General features: G+C 40.0%; 1 protein-coding gene across 9 annotated transcripts in view; it reads left to right on the top strand.

Annotated features, from left to right (window-relative positions):
• Window positions 1-15,503, top strand: part of LOC112651860 (zinc finger protein 569-like) — a 43,566-nt gene that overhangs the window by 16,984 nt on the left and 11,079 nt on the right. For 4 of the 9 annotated variants that reach the window (XM_049109233.1, XM_049109231.1, XM_049109232.1 and 1 more), the window contains exons 3-6: window positions 3,408-3,452; window positions 4,199-4,325; window positions 4,612-4,707; window positions 8,124-10,019. In XM_049109233.1, the coding sequence (XP_048965190.1) occupies window positions 3,438-3,452; window positions 4,199-4,325; window positions 4,612-4,707; window positions 8,124-8,524 (639 nt within the window). In that variant the 5' untranslated portion in view covers window positions 3,408-3,437 and the 3' untranslated portion in view covers window positions 8,525-10,019. Of the gene's footprint in view, window positions 1-3,407; window positions 3,453-4,182; window positions 4,326-4,611; window positions 4,708-8,123; window positions 10,020-15,503 lie in introns of those variants that run through there. The other 5 variants (XR_003131114.3, XR_003131112.3, XR_004815371.2 and 2 more) reach the window with 3 other exon arrangements.

Raw genomic sequence — 15,503 nt, 5'->3', positions numbered from 1 at the left:
ACTCACAGAACTCACGAAAGCACTGTGCTTGTGATTACAGTTTCATTACAGCATTAGGATATGAATGAGAACTAGCCAAAGGGTGAGACTCATAGTGTAAGATCTGAAAGGGCTACAAAAGTGAAACTTGTTTTCCTCTCTGTGTTGTCAGGATGTCATAGCCTCCAAGCACATCAATGGGGCCTACCGGGGACAGTAAACACTAGGGAAATGCCAAGAATCTAGAGGCCACCTTTTAGAAACCAAGGACAAAAATCTGTATTTTGCCGGCCACGTTCTTTATTCCAAGCAAACGCTCTGTAGGTATTTCTGTTCATGGTAACTTTTAAGCCCTATGGAAACTGGCACAGCATGGAAGGTGATCATCCAAAGAGAACTTTTTCCCCAAGTAACCAGTTTCCCCAGAACTGTGGATACCTATCAGGGCACTGATTAATGTTGCACTAGATCAATGTGAAGCAACAGCATTTTCAGAACATCCACCTGCCCTGCGGAGGAAAACTATCTCTAGGTTTTTTCAAGTTGTTCTTTTTACTATTACTCAAAGGAGTTAGCTATTGGTCTTTATGTTTGTGTCATCAAAAATAATTGGCGTGTGTTCCTAGAAAATATGCCGCTGTTAGCGTTGACTTGCAGGCACTTTACGGAAAGCTCTGAGACGTGTTTCCCCTCTTGTCACAACGGTATACTCTCAGGTCCATTCAGGGAGGCAGAAAAGCCGACTGCAAACATTGGAAAGGCTTGGGGCTCCAACTCCAATGCCTGAGTTAAGTCCTCCAAGCATTAGCGAAACGTGCTCGGGCCTGGGAGAGAGAATTGTCGCCGCGTCCTGGGTCTTGCGCCATCGCTAGGCTCGTGCGCCCGTTGGTCCTCCGACTGGGCCTTTTTGCAGGAAGGGTTTGGAGACGCAGGGGCTGGGGTCGGTGCGCGCCAGGCGCTGCAGTGGGACGCGAGGCGCCCCGCCGCCCCCGGGCCCGGCCCCTCGGCCTCTCGGGCCCTCGCTGCGCATGTGCGGCGCCGCAGCGCAGGCTTTCCTTCTGGGAGACGGATTTCGCGGGCGAAGGGACCCGGCGCCCTCTTCTGCGCACGTGTGCCCTCCAAGGCCTGGCGGCAGCGCCCCGGGGGCGGGGGCCGAGTCCCGGGGCCCGAAGCCCTCCACGTGGTTGATGTCGGGCGGGCTTGAGAGGTGGGGGAAGAACAATAGGGGTCAGCAGGCCTTTGGGGGTAGGCGTGGATCGGGGCGTGTCGAAAGCTGCAGTGACCCTCCTCGACCTGGGTCCGTGAGCCCGGGGCGGCCGGGGTCCCCGCACTGCCTTCTGGCTGGTGCCCTGGCGCCGCGCTGCAGGTGTGGTGCCTGGAGCGCATCCAGCGGTGCCGGGCGCGCAAGGGCTGGACACCAAGGCGAGGAGCGCCCTCCGGGCTGTGGAAAGAGAACCAAGCTTTCCTGAAGGTCGGAAACGTTCCAGGGGGAGCGCTGCCCGCTTTTCCAATGGCATCTAACCTTTCACCCTTACAGCAGCGCTCCAAGTCCGCCTTTTAGGTCATGGGCTGCAACCCCGTAGTGAGTATGGGCGGTGAAATCTGTTTAGTGAGCTGCACTAATAGTTTTATTTGCCAGTATTTTTAGGTCGGACGTAATTTTCATAGAATGATTTGCACATAATTTACAGAGAACAAAAATGCAAAAATTGCCGATGGACCTGTGTAACAACCGCCCCCCCCCACCCCGTGAAAATACAGAACAGTGTACTTCCCCAGAAAGTGCTGCCCCTTTTTAGTCAACCCCCACCCCCTGACCACCGCTTAAGGATCAATCAGTTTTACAATTTTATCTCTGCGGGTTAATTTCGCGTTTGTAGTACATCACGGAAGTGGCATCCTGCAGTATGTACTCTTGTATGGGGGCATTATTGAAAAATAGGTAAGATACTGTAGAATACCATATATATTCCCTTGTGACAAGGATTGTTTTATGAAATTTACTACATATAACTTTTTTTTTTAAATGACAGTTTACTGAGCATCCGTGAACCGCACACTCTTTCTAGTGCTGGAGACACAGTACTGAATCAAGCAGACAAAAAAACCCTGCCTTCATGAAATTTATTTTTAATAAGTAGAGGTAGTCAGCTAACAATAAGCATTATCATACTGTATATTAGATAATAAATTATAAATTAGAAAGTAGATCAGGGTAAGGGAGATGGAGGATTAAGTTTAAATTAGGTAGACAGCAGAGGCCTCCTTGGTGATTTTGGAGCAAAGACTTGAAGAAATAGAAGACTAAGGGTGCCTGGGTGGCTCAGTTTGTTCAGCATCTGATTCCTGGTTTCCATTCAAGTCATTATCTCTGGGTCATGAGATGGAGCCCCAAGTCTGAGTCCATGTTCAACTGGGAGTCTGCTTGAGATTTTCTTCATCTCCCTTTGCCCCTTCCTCTCTCACTTTCTCTCTTTCCCTCTCCCTCCCTCCCTCCCTCTCTCTCTCTCTCTCTCTCTCTGTCACTCTCTCAAAAAAAAAAAAAAAGAAATCTTAAAAAAATGTAGAGAATTGTGGTAGCTAGAGATAACAGCCATCATGGATGCACACGCATACACACATACTCATTAACATATTAATATTAGGTGGTTTTGTAAAATATGTTTCTTACCTTCATCACTGATAACACAGATTTTATTTCTAATTTTACTGAGGCTGCAGAGTTGAAATTGATGATTTGTCCAAAGTCAAATAGCCAGCAGGTAAATTCAAGCTCAAATATTTACCTCCAAATCTCCTACTCTTTATGTCTCCCAAACTAAAATATAGCATTTAACTGACCTCTCCTTCCCCTTAGCTTCAAGCACAGAGATCAGCACCTCAACTCCCCTGGGAAAGATTCCAGAAAGACTGTTGCATGAATCTCACCATGTGGACATTATATTTACAGTCTATTGGTATCTCTTCTGCAGTTCCTGGGTCCCACTGAGAACCCGTCGGTGGTACATTCTAACTTCAGACTCCAATCTGTCTGTGTTCCTACACAGAAGGTCCAACTAATTGGCCAGAGAAGGATGTGCACGAACTGCCGTTACATTACAATACTTGGCAACATAGTTTTTGGTGACTGTAAATTACTTTATCTTTGAGTATATATCTCTTATATCTGTTTCTTAATCTGTTCCAACTTTTCAGTATGTTAAAAAGTGCTGCAACAGATATTCTTGCAGCTAAATCTTAGTGCAAATGTCTGGTTTTTCTCACAATGAATTCTGGAGGGCCCAGGGGACATTCTCCCACAGGGTGACTTCCTCAACCAAACTGTTGAGGCACCCATGTATGGGTTTGTTACACCAGCGATTCTGGGATCTTCAAGTCATACCTGGTCTCTCATGGCTCCATCTCTTCCCCTACCTCTGCCTTCAAAGATTTCTGTCTTCACCCAAAGGCTGCAGAAAATGACCAAATCCCAGGTGAGTTAGTTTGTTCCATTATATGGGAACAGTAGTGAAAGATCGTAAAAATGACCATGGAATTTAATTTAAAATCATGCAAAACAATCTTAATAATCAAGGGGATTTTTTTTACATTGGTTATAGTTGTTCTGTGACCTTCAAAAATTTTGGTTAAAACATTAAATCTCTTACTATTGGCCATACACATATAGGAAAATGAAAAATAGTAAAACATTTATACATTGTTAATTTGAAACATTGAAAATTAAAATAATTTCTGTGTTGAAAAAAACTTATCAAGAGTATTTTGAACAGTGCCTTCTTCCCTTTGTATAACTCGATACCAAGTGAGCATCTTTTCTGAGCCTTGGCAGATTGGACCACATTCCAATATTTGATCCTTTGCATCTAGAACAGTCAGTTCTAGACATGTATGGGGTGTTAAGTAAATGTTTGCTTAATGGCTTAATAAATGAATGGCATAATGAATAATGAACATACAGTGTAAAGTATTTCAGATACAATTTTTGTGTTACTCACAAAATGGAACATAAAACTAGACAAATGGGCATCAAAACATAGAGCTAGAGAAACAGAATGAGACCAAATCAGTATAATATTTTAGGTGACTAAGATGAAATGGGGCTAAAATGCAGGAAACATTATCAAATAACGAATATCCTTTAAACAAGTTGCCATTCTTTTTTTTTTTCCATTTTGTGCAATATGATGACTGTAGTTGGAATAGGATTGTGTTGTTACAGGGACCAGTATCATTCAAGGATGTGGCTGTGGATTTCACCCAGGAGGAGTGGCAGTACCTGGACATTCACCAGAGGGATCTATTCAGGGATGTGATGCTAGAGAATTATATCAACCTCATCTCAGTGGGTGAGGACCATTTCCCAGTGTTGGTTGGCATGTGGCTAGTTAACTACTTTTCCTTTCTCAGTTACTCTAAATAGTCACCCCTTTGAAGTACTTTTACAAGTGTAGCCCTGAGTTTTAGTAGATTTAAGATTGATCATATTTGGGAGGTACAGCTACAAGTTTGTTTAAAGACCCTTTTCAGGTATAAATTGGCATCTTCATCAGGCAGTCTCTGATGAAGTTCAGAGTTCAGAGGACCTGAAGCCCAGTAGCTAGGTCCAACTCCCTTATCATTTCCCATTGACAGGATATCAAACCGCTAAGCCATCTGTGACCCACAAGTTGGAACAAGGTGAAGAACCATGGATGGTGGAAAGAGAAATCCCATGTGGGAGCTATGCAGGTGAGTTAGGTAAAGGGCTCTGTGGATGGAAGTGAATGAAATTAAGATCACAGTTGATCTAATGGTTACCAGAGGGGTGGTGGTGGGAGGATAGGTGAAATAGGTAAAGGGAATTAAAACTATACTGGTCATGATGAGCACTGAATCATATACAAAACAGTCAAATCATTGTAATGTACTCCTAAAACTAATATACTATATGTTAACTATACTGGAATTCAAAAGAAATTTTTTAAAAGGATTACAGTTGATCAATAAGAATTGGCATCTTTGAAAAATATGCTTCAAGATTCTCTTCTTAAATGCCTTGGACCTTTGAAAATAATTGGGATGGGGGTCCCTGGGTGGCTCAATCCTTTAAGTGTCTGCCTTCGGCTCAGGTCATGGTCCTGGGATCAAACCCTGTGTCAGGCTCCTTTCTCCTAGAAAGCCTGCTTTTCCCTCTCCTCCCCATTCCTGCCCTCTGTCACTACCTCTGTCTCTCTTAAATAAATAAATAAATAAATAAATAAATAAATAAATAAATAAATAATATTTAAAGATATATATAACTGGGATGGTCAACATAAGTTCCTTATTTACCTGAATGCCATTTGCATATATCACTTTCCCATATTAATCCTCTTCTTTGCATGGCTATTAAAGAATGTCTTCCCTTACAGGTATATTCTGCCTATGATTCTTACCAACTTCATTTAAGACTTTGAGAAGATTTTTTCCTCTTTTAAATTTTATCAAAATATACATAACATAGAGTTTATTATTTTTAAGTGTACTGTTCAATGGCCTTAGGTACATTCATATTGATTTGCCACCATCATCACCATCCATCCTCAGAACTCCTTCATCAGGGATCCCTGGGTGGCGCAGCGGTTTGGCGCCTACCTTTGGCCCAGGGCGCGATCCTGGAGACCCAGGATCGAATCCCACGTCGGGCTCCCAGTGCATGGAGCCTGCTTCTCCCTCTGCCTGTGTCTCTGCCTCTCTCTCTCTCTCTCTCTCTGTGTGATTATCATAAATAAATAAAAAATTAAAAAAAATAAAGATTCCAATTTAAAAAAAAAAAGAACTCCTTCATCATCACCAGCCAAAACTCTGTACCCATTAAACTCTATAACTCCCCATTCTACCTCCCCTGCTAGCTACTGGTAACCACTATTCTACTTTTTTTGCTATGAATCTGACTATTCTGGATACCTCATATAAGTGGCATCAAACAGTATTTGTCCTTTCATGTCTAATTTATTTTATTTAGCAGAATATCTTCAAAATTCATCCTTGTTAGGGCACATGGATGGCTCAGTGGTGAGCATCTGCCTTTGGCTCAGGTCGTGATCCCAGGGTCCTGGGATCGAGTCCCACATCAGACTCCTCACAGGAAGCCTGCTTCTCCCTCTGCCTATGTCTCTGCCTCTCTCTCTCTGTGTGTGTCTCAAATAAATAAATAAATAAATAAATAAATAAATAAATAAATAAATAAAATCTTTAAACAATTCCTCCATGTTGTAGCATGTGATAGAATTTGATTCATTTTTTAGGGCTGAATAGTACCCTGTTGTATGTATATACCACATCATTTTCTTTATCCATTCATTTGCAGTGAACATTGGAGTTGTTCCCATCTTTGGGGTACTGTGAATAATGCTTCTAAGAACGTTTGTGTAAAAATATCTGTTTGGGCCCCTGCTTTTGATTTTTTAGGTATATACTCAGAAGTGAATTTCCTGGGTCATGTGGAAACTGTGTTTACATTTTTAAGGAATTTCTGTGATGTTTTCCACAGCTACCACACAATTTTACATTCTCACTGGCAGTGCACAAAGGTTCCAGTTTTTCCATTCTCAACAATGCCTGTTATTTTTTGTTTTGCTTTGTTTTGTTTTTCTGGTAGCAATCCTAATAGGTATAAGTGGTATTTTACTTTTTGCATTGAATGACTAGTGATATTGAGCAATTTTTCATGTGATTTTTGGCCACGTATATATCTTCCCTGGAGAGGTATCCAGTCTAGCCTCTGGGGAACCAGTGTTGGATAAAGAATGGAAATCTCACTTTATTTAAAAATTGATGGCTTATATGTAAGGAACTGGGTTAGGAACCTCAGTGGAATTGTTGAATTCTGAGCCAAGGAATGCCTTTATTGCTCTGGATGTAAGTAGCATAAATTCAACAGTAGTCAAGTACTGTCAGAGGTTTATAAAATAGATGAAAATGAAGACAGATAGAATTTTAGATCCAGAGTGAAAAATCTGCCGCTTAGTGTCTCCACAGTAATACTATCCAGAAATTTGGAAAGCATGATACAAAGCAGGAAGTGGCAAGCACATAGTTGACTGAGGATCAGCAATAACACATATGATAATGATATCTAACTGATAAAACATATTATCTGTGAGGCAGCTATCTGAGTACTTTACATCTGTTGACTTGTTTAATCCTCATGACAACACTTACAAGGTGGGTGCTATTATTATCCATTTTTATAGAAAGGGAAATTGAGGCCCAAAGAAATCAAGGAACTTGACCTGTGCCACATGTCTAATTAGTGATAGAGCTAGGATTGAAACTCTGGTAATCTTGATTTACTGTCTACATCCTTAACTGTGATTCCTCTTCCATATATGGTAGGTAGAGAGGAAGATGGAGAGAGTATTTAAAAGTCAGGATTAATGGAGTTATCTGTAAACTATTACAGAATAAGATGGTTCATTCAGCAGTGAGAATTCAGTAATTAATCTAATCCCGAGGCAGGTAGTATTTGGCTTATCCTGTGGCCTATTTCTCTTACTGGACATACAGATTCCCATATAAGAATGAATTACTGTTATATGGTTTTTGAAGCACTGGCTACAAAGGTGTTCCTGCTTTTAAGTGGACTTGATGGCTTTGTCAAATCAGTTTTTGTTGATGAATAAATAGACAAGAACTCAAAGACATTGGAAGCAAAGAGACAAGTGATAATTAAACTAGAGCAGTCCAGCAATGAGTTGATGAGGGACCTGTCCAGCTTTCTCTGTTGCTCATCCAGTCTTTATTTCCTCTAGTCACCATTTCACCCAATCATTTTAATTCTCCTAGATGGGCTCTAGCTGTCCTCTTTTGTTCTTTTTTATTGCACCTTATAATTATTTTCATTTTTCTCACCAGTTTGCAAAATCCTATTTGCATATAGCCAGATATATTTGTGTTCTTTTTTGTACTCTCTATTTCTGTTCTACAAATCCAATTTTTTAAAAAATTGTGGTTTTATTGCAAAGCTCAGGGGTATAGCTTCCATTTAGCCTTGGTATTTCTTTTAGATAGGGATACTAGGCCTGAAAGTAAAGATTCAATCTCACAATAGGGTGAAAAGTTATGAGCCATAATACATTCTAAGAATTACTCACAAACAGATAGCTAATTATGCTTCCTTATAGAAATCTGGCAACTTGATGACCACATGGAAAGAAACCAAGAAAATCAAGAAACACTTTTGAAGCATGTTGCTTTCACTGACCAGGGAACAATGACTGAGGAAAAGAGCAACAAGTGTAATGCACTTAGAAATATATTTCCTCTGAGCACAGACTTTTTTTCTTCAAAACAAAGATTCCAAAAATATGACTCTTATGGTAGGAGTTTTAATTATTTAGGCTTATTTAGTGATAACAGAGATACGCAAGAAAGAATGAATGTAGTGAATGTGGGAAAGCCTTCTTCCAGAAGTCAGACCTCATTATACCTAAGAGAACTCATACAGGAGAAAAGCCCTTTGTATGTATGGAGTGTGGGAAGGCCTTCAGCAAGAAATCCAATCTTGTGGGATCCATACTCATGAGAAACCTTATGAATATACTGAATGTAGAAAAGCTTTTGCCCATAAGTCACACCTCATTGAACATCAGAGAATTCATACTGGGGAGAAACCCTATGAATGTGATGAGTGTGGGAAGACCTTTTTCCAAAAATCACACCTCAACATTCATCAGAGAATTCATACTGGAGAGAAGCCCTATGGGTTTGATGAATGTGGGAGATCCTTCAGCATGAAGTCACACCTTTTTGTACACGGAGAATACACACAGGAGAGAAGCCTTATGTTTGTACCAGGTGTGAAAGAGCTTTCAGTGAAGTGTCATGCTTATGACACATCATAAAATCCATACTGGGGAGAAACCTTATGAATGTCATGAGTGTAAAAAAGCCTTTTCTGAGAAGTCTGACCTCATTATACATCACAGAACTCACACAGGAGAAAAGCCCTATGAATGTAATCAGTGTGGGAAAGCCTTCAGACATAGCTCAGCCCTCTGTCAACATAAAAGGACTCATAAAGAAAAAATTCCTTAAAAGAGAAACTAATGTGGGAATATCTTCAACTAAATGCCTCAATAGAAATAAAATCTTACTATGTATCAAGAAGTCAAGCCTATGAATTCAACATATTTTTAAAGTATGTAGCTATGGTTTTTTTTAAAGATTTTATTTATTCATTCATGGGAGACACAGAGAGAGAGGCAGTGACACAGGCAGAGGGAGAAGCAGGCTCCATGCAGGGAGCCCGACGTGGGACTCGATCCCGGGTCTCCAGGATCACGCCCTGGGCCAAAGGTGGCACTAAATTGCTGAGCCACTCAGGCTGCCCTGTAGCTATGTTTTTGTAGAAATTATATTCCAGATGTGATGCCAAAGTATTTCTAGAAGATATTGCAGAAAGTATGCCTTCTTGTAAAAGGATAAATGCTCATGTGGCCTACAAAGATCTTTGAAATATTAGTAAGTGGACTAGTCAGAACAAATTAGAAAAACTTACATGGACAATTTGCAAAGTATGAAAGCATTATATTCCTAGTTGTACTAGTATGTACCATATAGCATAAATCATATATTGGAATTGTATATGTGAAGTTAACATAAATATGAGTATAAAATAAGTATTACATGTACAATGCCATCTACCAAGATCTTCCACATTGAATACTGTTTTCTTCTATTTAATAGAAAATATGTCATTCAAGAAGAATTTAAGACTAATATTGTATGTCAACTATATTTCAATCTAAAAAATTCTAAAATAAAATATTTTCCTGTTGATTGCTAGTGTATGTCTTCTACTTTTTGACCAATGAAAGAATACAAAAACGTGTTGTTATTGTTCCTATGTACATATGACATAGATACATGAAAATGAGTGAAAGAAAATAGCCATGGCTTCTTAACAGCATTCACTATGATTTAAATAATCAGTTTTGGTGATGAAACTACCTTCTTCTTACATACTGTTATTGTCTTCCCTAATTAAAGTCCTAAATGTCCAGTACCTCAATGTGCCTGTATTTGGAGATAGAGCCTCTAAAGCACAATTAAGTTAAAATGAAGCCATTCGTCTGACCCCTTCTCCAATCCGACTGGTATCCTTGTAAGAAGAGGAGATTAGGACACCAGGGATGCAGGTTCACAGAGGAAAGACCACGTGAAGAGGCAGCAGGGGGGTGGACTAAGAGGAACTCAACCCTGCTGGCACCTTGAGTTTAGACTTCCAGCCTACAGAGCTGTGAGAAAATAAATTTCTATTTCTTAGGTTACCCAGTTTATGGCATTTTGTTATCGCAGCCCTGGCAAACTAGTACACACACTACTGCCCTTTTTCACTGGAGTACTTCATAAAGCTGAAAATACAAATTATAAGTACTCCATAATCCAACAATATGATTGGGGGTTCATTGTACTGTGCACCATTTCCGTCTATTTGGCATTTCCTAATTCACCTTGTGATAGAATAGTAAGAAATACTTTAATAAGGATTTTATAATTCAGAAATGTACAGATTTTGTTCAGAGAGAATCATTCATTTTTAAAAATAAAAGCCATCCAATGGTAGGTGGAGATATCCTGCAAATTTCCGTATGAATATCTGTGGCATTAGAAATGGACTTATTCCTTATTTGCTAATTAAAGATAGAACTTCATTCTTTGGAAGTGAGTTTTAATAAAGATTTAGAATACAGACAGGAGAGTGCCTGGGTGGCTCAGTTGGTCAAGCATCTGCTTTTGGCTCAGGTCATGATCCCAGGGTCCTGAAATCGAGTCCCACATCAGGCTCCCTGCTTCATGAGCCTGCCTCTTCCTCTGTCTCTGCCTCCCTCTCTCTGTCTCTCATGAATAAATAAGTAAAATATTTTTTAAAAAAAGAATACATACAGGAAATTTATAAGAGAGGGTGTGAGAGCTCCTATTCTAGAGCCTGCAACATCTGGATTCTGGATTTGCTTTGAGCCTCATATTCTCTTCTGGAATTAGAATAATCCCATGATTTCTTGAGCTATTGCAAGATTATACCATATAATATGTGTGGTGCTCATAAGATGTTAGCTATTTTTGTATTTTTCAAGGATATAATTGGAGTTCCCATTGTAATTAGACAGACAAGGAAACAATTCACTGTGATCAAGGCTTTGATGGAGAAGATAGGACCGTGGGGGTTGCATGCATCATTCTGTTTCATTCTCATAAGGGTATAGGGCTGGAACCACTGCCCTGCATTGTTTCCATATTAAGCCACTTTGTTTAGTGGTTGCACCTAGAAGCATACTACTAATGCAACAAAAAATAAAATAGGTAACATTGGCCTGGTACTCAGGCAATGAGAAAACTGATGTCAGAGCCTGGAAAGATAGTGACAAACTGGTAAAACATGGTAAAATTGTCTCCTCTATATAAGCCTACCGTGCTGGCACCTCTAGAAGATATTAGAAAACAGAATATTGGTAATATTTGCTGATTGATATTAGCTTCCTTTGGCCAGCTGTTACAAGAAAGAGAAACTCAGGCAAAACTAATGATTGACAAGCCAAAATGAAAGCAAATAGAGTTGACATTTGGAATCTTACAAAATTAAAGAAAAACCAACTACTCTAGACTTCAAATAATAAGATAATAACTTAAAAGACTTTATTTTTTATTTTTTCAAAGTAGGCTCCATGCCCAGTGTGGAGCCCAACATGGGGCCTAACCTTATATCCCTGAGATCAAGACCTGAGCTGAGACCAAGAGTCAGACACTTAACTGACCGAACCACCCAGGTGCCCCTAAAAGACTTTAAATATCAACAACATGATAAACCTTTTCAGTGAAGTAAAAGGACTCAGAAAAAAAGATCCTATTAAGGGACTGAAATCTCATTCAAGCCTGATATCCTCAAAGGAGAACCTCATCTGCCACCTTGGCTTCATATTACAGAAGCTCAATTTTAGTCACCTACAGCTAAGAAAACTGGGGCTTCCATGCCCAACCTAGCTCCTGTTTGTACAACAGATGCCCTACCTAAGGCAAGGGAGGTGAAGAATATTGGGGCCCTGATCCCTCCCCCCATACTCTAGTCTGTAGGGCAGATGTTTCATGCCAGGGGGCTAGATGAAAGGACAGCAAGCTATCATTCTCCCAGGTCCCATTTACAAAGCAGAAGTTCTATCCTGGAAGGAGTGAACCTTGGGCTCCCATTCCTCTTCCAAAATCCCACTTGTAGGGTGGAGTTTCTGTGCCAAGAGAAGCCAAGAAGTTCCCTCAGCTCCATTTGTAGGATAGATGTGTTACTCCAGGAAAAATAGGCTGCCCCTTCCACCTCCTCTATTGCTCCAGTGCAATAGATTAGACAGCTATCCAGAGAGAGATGCAAGACGGGAGAGCGGGAAGCTCCACAGCTCCACAGAAGGAGCTGACTTTATCTGGTACATAGTGGGAGGAATGCATGACTTAGGCATTGTTGAAAATAGAGGTCTTAGTTGTAAGCAATTACAATTCTAATGGGCCTATAAAACAACAGCAAAGGAAACAGCAGGCCATCCAGAAGTTTATCAGAAAGAACCAGGGAGATAGCTAAAAAGTGCCCTGTAAGATTACAGTTCAATATTCACTGTCTGGAAGGCTATGCACATGTCTCGGTATCACATGGATTATTAAGGACCAACCAGAGAGGGCACTTGAAAGGCACTAATCACTGTCAGATGTGGGGCAGACTTGAAAGTGAAAGCCTTGCTGGCTCCAGGGGCTTAAGCACAACCTCTGACCCATCACTGGCTGAACATTTTTAAGTTTTTTGAGCCAGGGTGACCTCTAGAAAGCACATGGGGAGACTGAGTACTGACATCAGAGGCTACACACTGTCAGGGAAAATAGACTCCACAAAAATTAATCCAGGGAAGCCATTAAGCCAACTAACAAAATTAACAAAATGGAGTAACATCAATGAGCTCTGAGAGGCATGTATCATATCCAAGATTGCCACACTGTATTATCTCAAAAACTATGAGAGATACAGAGAAACAGACTATCACCCTTATACAGGAAAAACAATGGTAATAGAAACGACTTTGAGGTGGCCCAAATTTTGAAATTCTATGGCAAAGACCCCAGAGAAGCCATTATAGTTTCAAAAAGCTAGAGGAAATTAGATTAGGATCATGACAGTAATTCTTCAAATAGAGAATATCAGTAGGTAAACATTATTTGAAAGAGCCAAGTAGAAATTCTGGCATTGAAAGGTAACAGTACCTGAAATGAAGATTCATTATAGGGGCTCAACAGTAGATTTAAGTTGGCAGAAGACTCAATAAATATGAAGCTAGATTGTTAGCATACAATCTGAGAACAGCAAGAGAGAAGAATGAAGAAAAATTAACTGAGCAGGCTTCTGGTTTTTGTCTGATGCAGGGAAGTCTTGGAGTTACCAATCTGATTTTTACAAGCAGAAAAACAATCTGAACAAACTGGAAATCAACAACTCTTCTTGCATCTTGCAGAGAATTGAGGTCACAGAACAAACCACTGCCATGGAAACTAGAGAGGAAGGCAGATTCCAAGAGGTTAGAAGGAGAGGATAGCTCAGGGGTATAGAATGTCTTTCTGAAGAGGATGGTGACCTGTGTTTGTGCATACACTGCAACCCTTGAATTATATGCTTTGAGTGGGCAACTTGTGTGATATATGAACTATATCTCCATAAATCTGCTTCCAACAATTGAACTGCTGGGTCTGTATTATAAAGAGATAATTACACATTTTACAATAAAAAGAGGGTAGAAGAAAAGTTACAGGGAAGTATTTGCATGTGTACTCTCTTCTCTTGGTTTCTTCAAAAGGCAAAATTATGTAAGGCAACAATTTAACACTATATTGTTGGGTTTCAATATATAGAGATACAATGTATGTGACAACAATAACATAAAGTGGGGGGAGTGGAGCAAATTTTCCATATATCTTCAGATTAATATTAGTCTGAAGGCTATTATGACAAATTAAGAGATACTGTCTAAGCCCTAGAGCAACCACTGAGGAAATAACAGGTAGTTTAAAAACCAGTAGAATCTCTGCCCTCAAGAATGGAGAGCATAGCTTTGCAGTCCTTAAGTGTTTGCTGTAAATAATGACCTGGATGGTGGATGATGTAGAGAGGGGAAAATGGTAACTTTACAGTGGAGAAACATGACAAACACTACCTCAGATGATCAATGTTGATGTCAACACTGATGAGTTATATTGATATCATGTACCCTTGCTATAATATGATGAAGTAGTACTTTGCCTCTGTCATCTTCCTCCCTAAAATGCATAACTACAGTCTAAGCATGGGGAAAATATCAGAAAAATCTCAGTAGAAGGACTTTCCACAAAGTACCTGACCAGTCCTTTTCAAAACTGTCAGGGTTATAAAAACAAGGAAAGTCAGAGAAACTGCCTCAGCCAAAAGGAGCATAAGGAGACATGATGACTAAATGTAATGTAGTATCCTGTAGGGAATCCTGGAACAGAAAGAAGACATTAGATAAAACCCAAAGAAATCTGGATAAAGCATGGACTTCAGTTAATTAATAATAATGTATCAATATTGGTTCATTTATTGCAACAAATGTACCATAGAGTATAATATGTTAATAACAGGGAAACTACTTCAAATAATGGAATCAAACCTATATAAAAACTTGACTGTCAGTTTGCATGCTGGAGAATCCACAAATGGTATCCTCTGCAAATGAAATCATCCACTAGAAGTTCTTGAGGAAGCCCCATGAAGTGGAACAAAATTTAGAACCAACAAGGCAAGGTAAGAGGTTTCTGGCCCCTTTCCTTTTTCTTTAATAGAAATTACTTGGCCACGTGAATTACTTGGCTAATTGAATTTAAATTTAAATTTAAATTTTTTTATTTTTCAAAAAAATTATCTGGGAAGCATCCTGAAACCTCTCCATACACAGGGCATGATGGAAAAAGACAGAATTAGCAGGATTGGGAAGACTTAAGTGTATGAAGATTTGAACACGATATACCTGGAGAAGAAGATAGAGTGAAGAATGGCATGAAGTCTGAGTAACGCTCTGAAGGAGGGATGTTCCAAGGGTAGAATGATGTATTTAGGTGAGACACATGAGAAAGGTTTTCTGTAATGTATTTCTGTTAGTTTAGCAGATGGAATGCACATGTTAATGGAGGGTGTGCAGGGGAAATATAGCTGGGTGGATACCATGAGTCTGGGATTAGAGTGATTTTAGAAACATTTTGAAGCCAAGGGTCTTACCCTTTGTTCACTTCATAGAACAGCAAATTCCCTTGAGTAAGACAAACCCTGATGAAAGACCCAGATGTATATCCCTTTCTCTCCCAGTTTTCCTTTCGACCCTGGTTGGCTGCAGGACAGAATTCTGCTGAGTTCTCTTCTCTTCCAGGGAGTTATACTATCATTCAGCATTGGCCCTTGAAAAGAGTCACCACCTTGTATTCTAAGATAGGTTCCTTGTAGGGACATATTGACCACTCTTTCCATA

This window comes from Canis lupus, chromosome 4 (assembly GCF_003254725.2).
Source record: "Canis lupus dingo isolate Sandy chromosome 4, ASM325472v2, whole genome shotgun sequence".
NCBI classification, from domain to species: domain Eukaryota; kingdom Metazoa; phylum Chordata; class Mammalia; order Carnivora; family Canidae; genus Canis; species Canis lupus.
The sequence above is the reverse complement of the archived record's forward strand: the minus strand, read 5'-3'. Positions and strand labels throughout refer to the sequence as shown.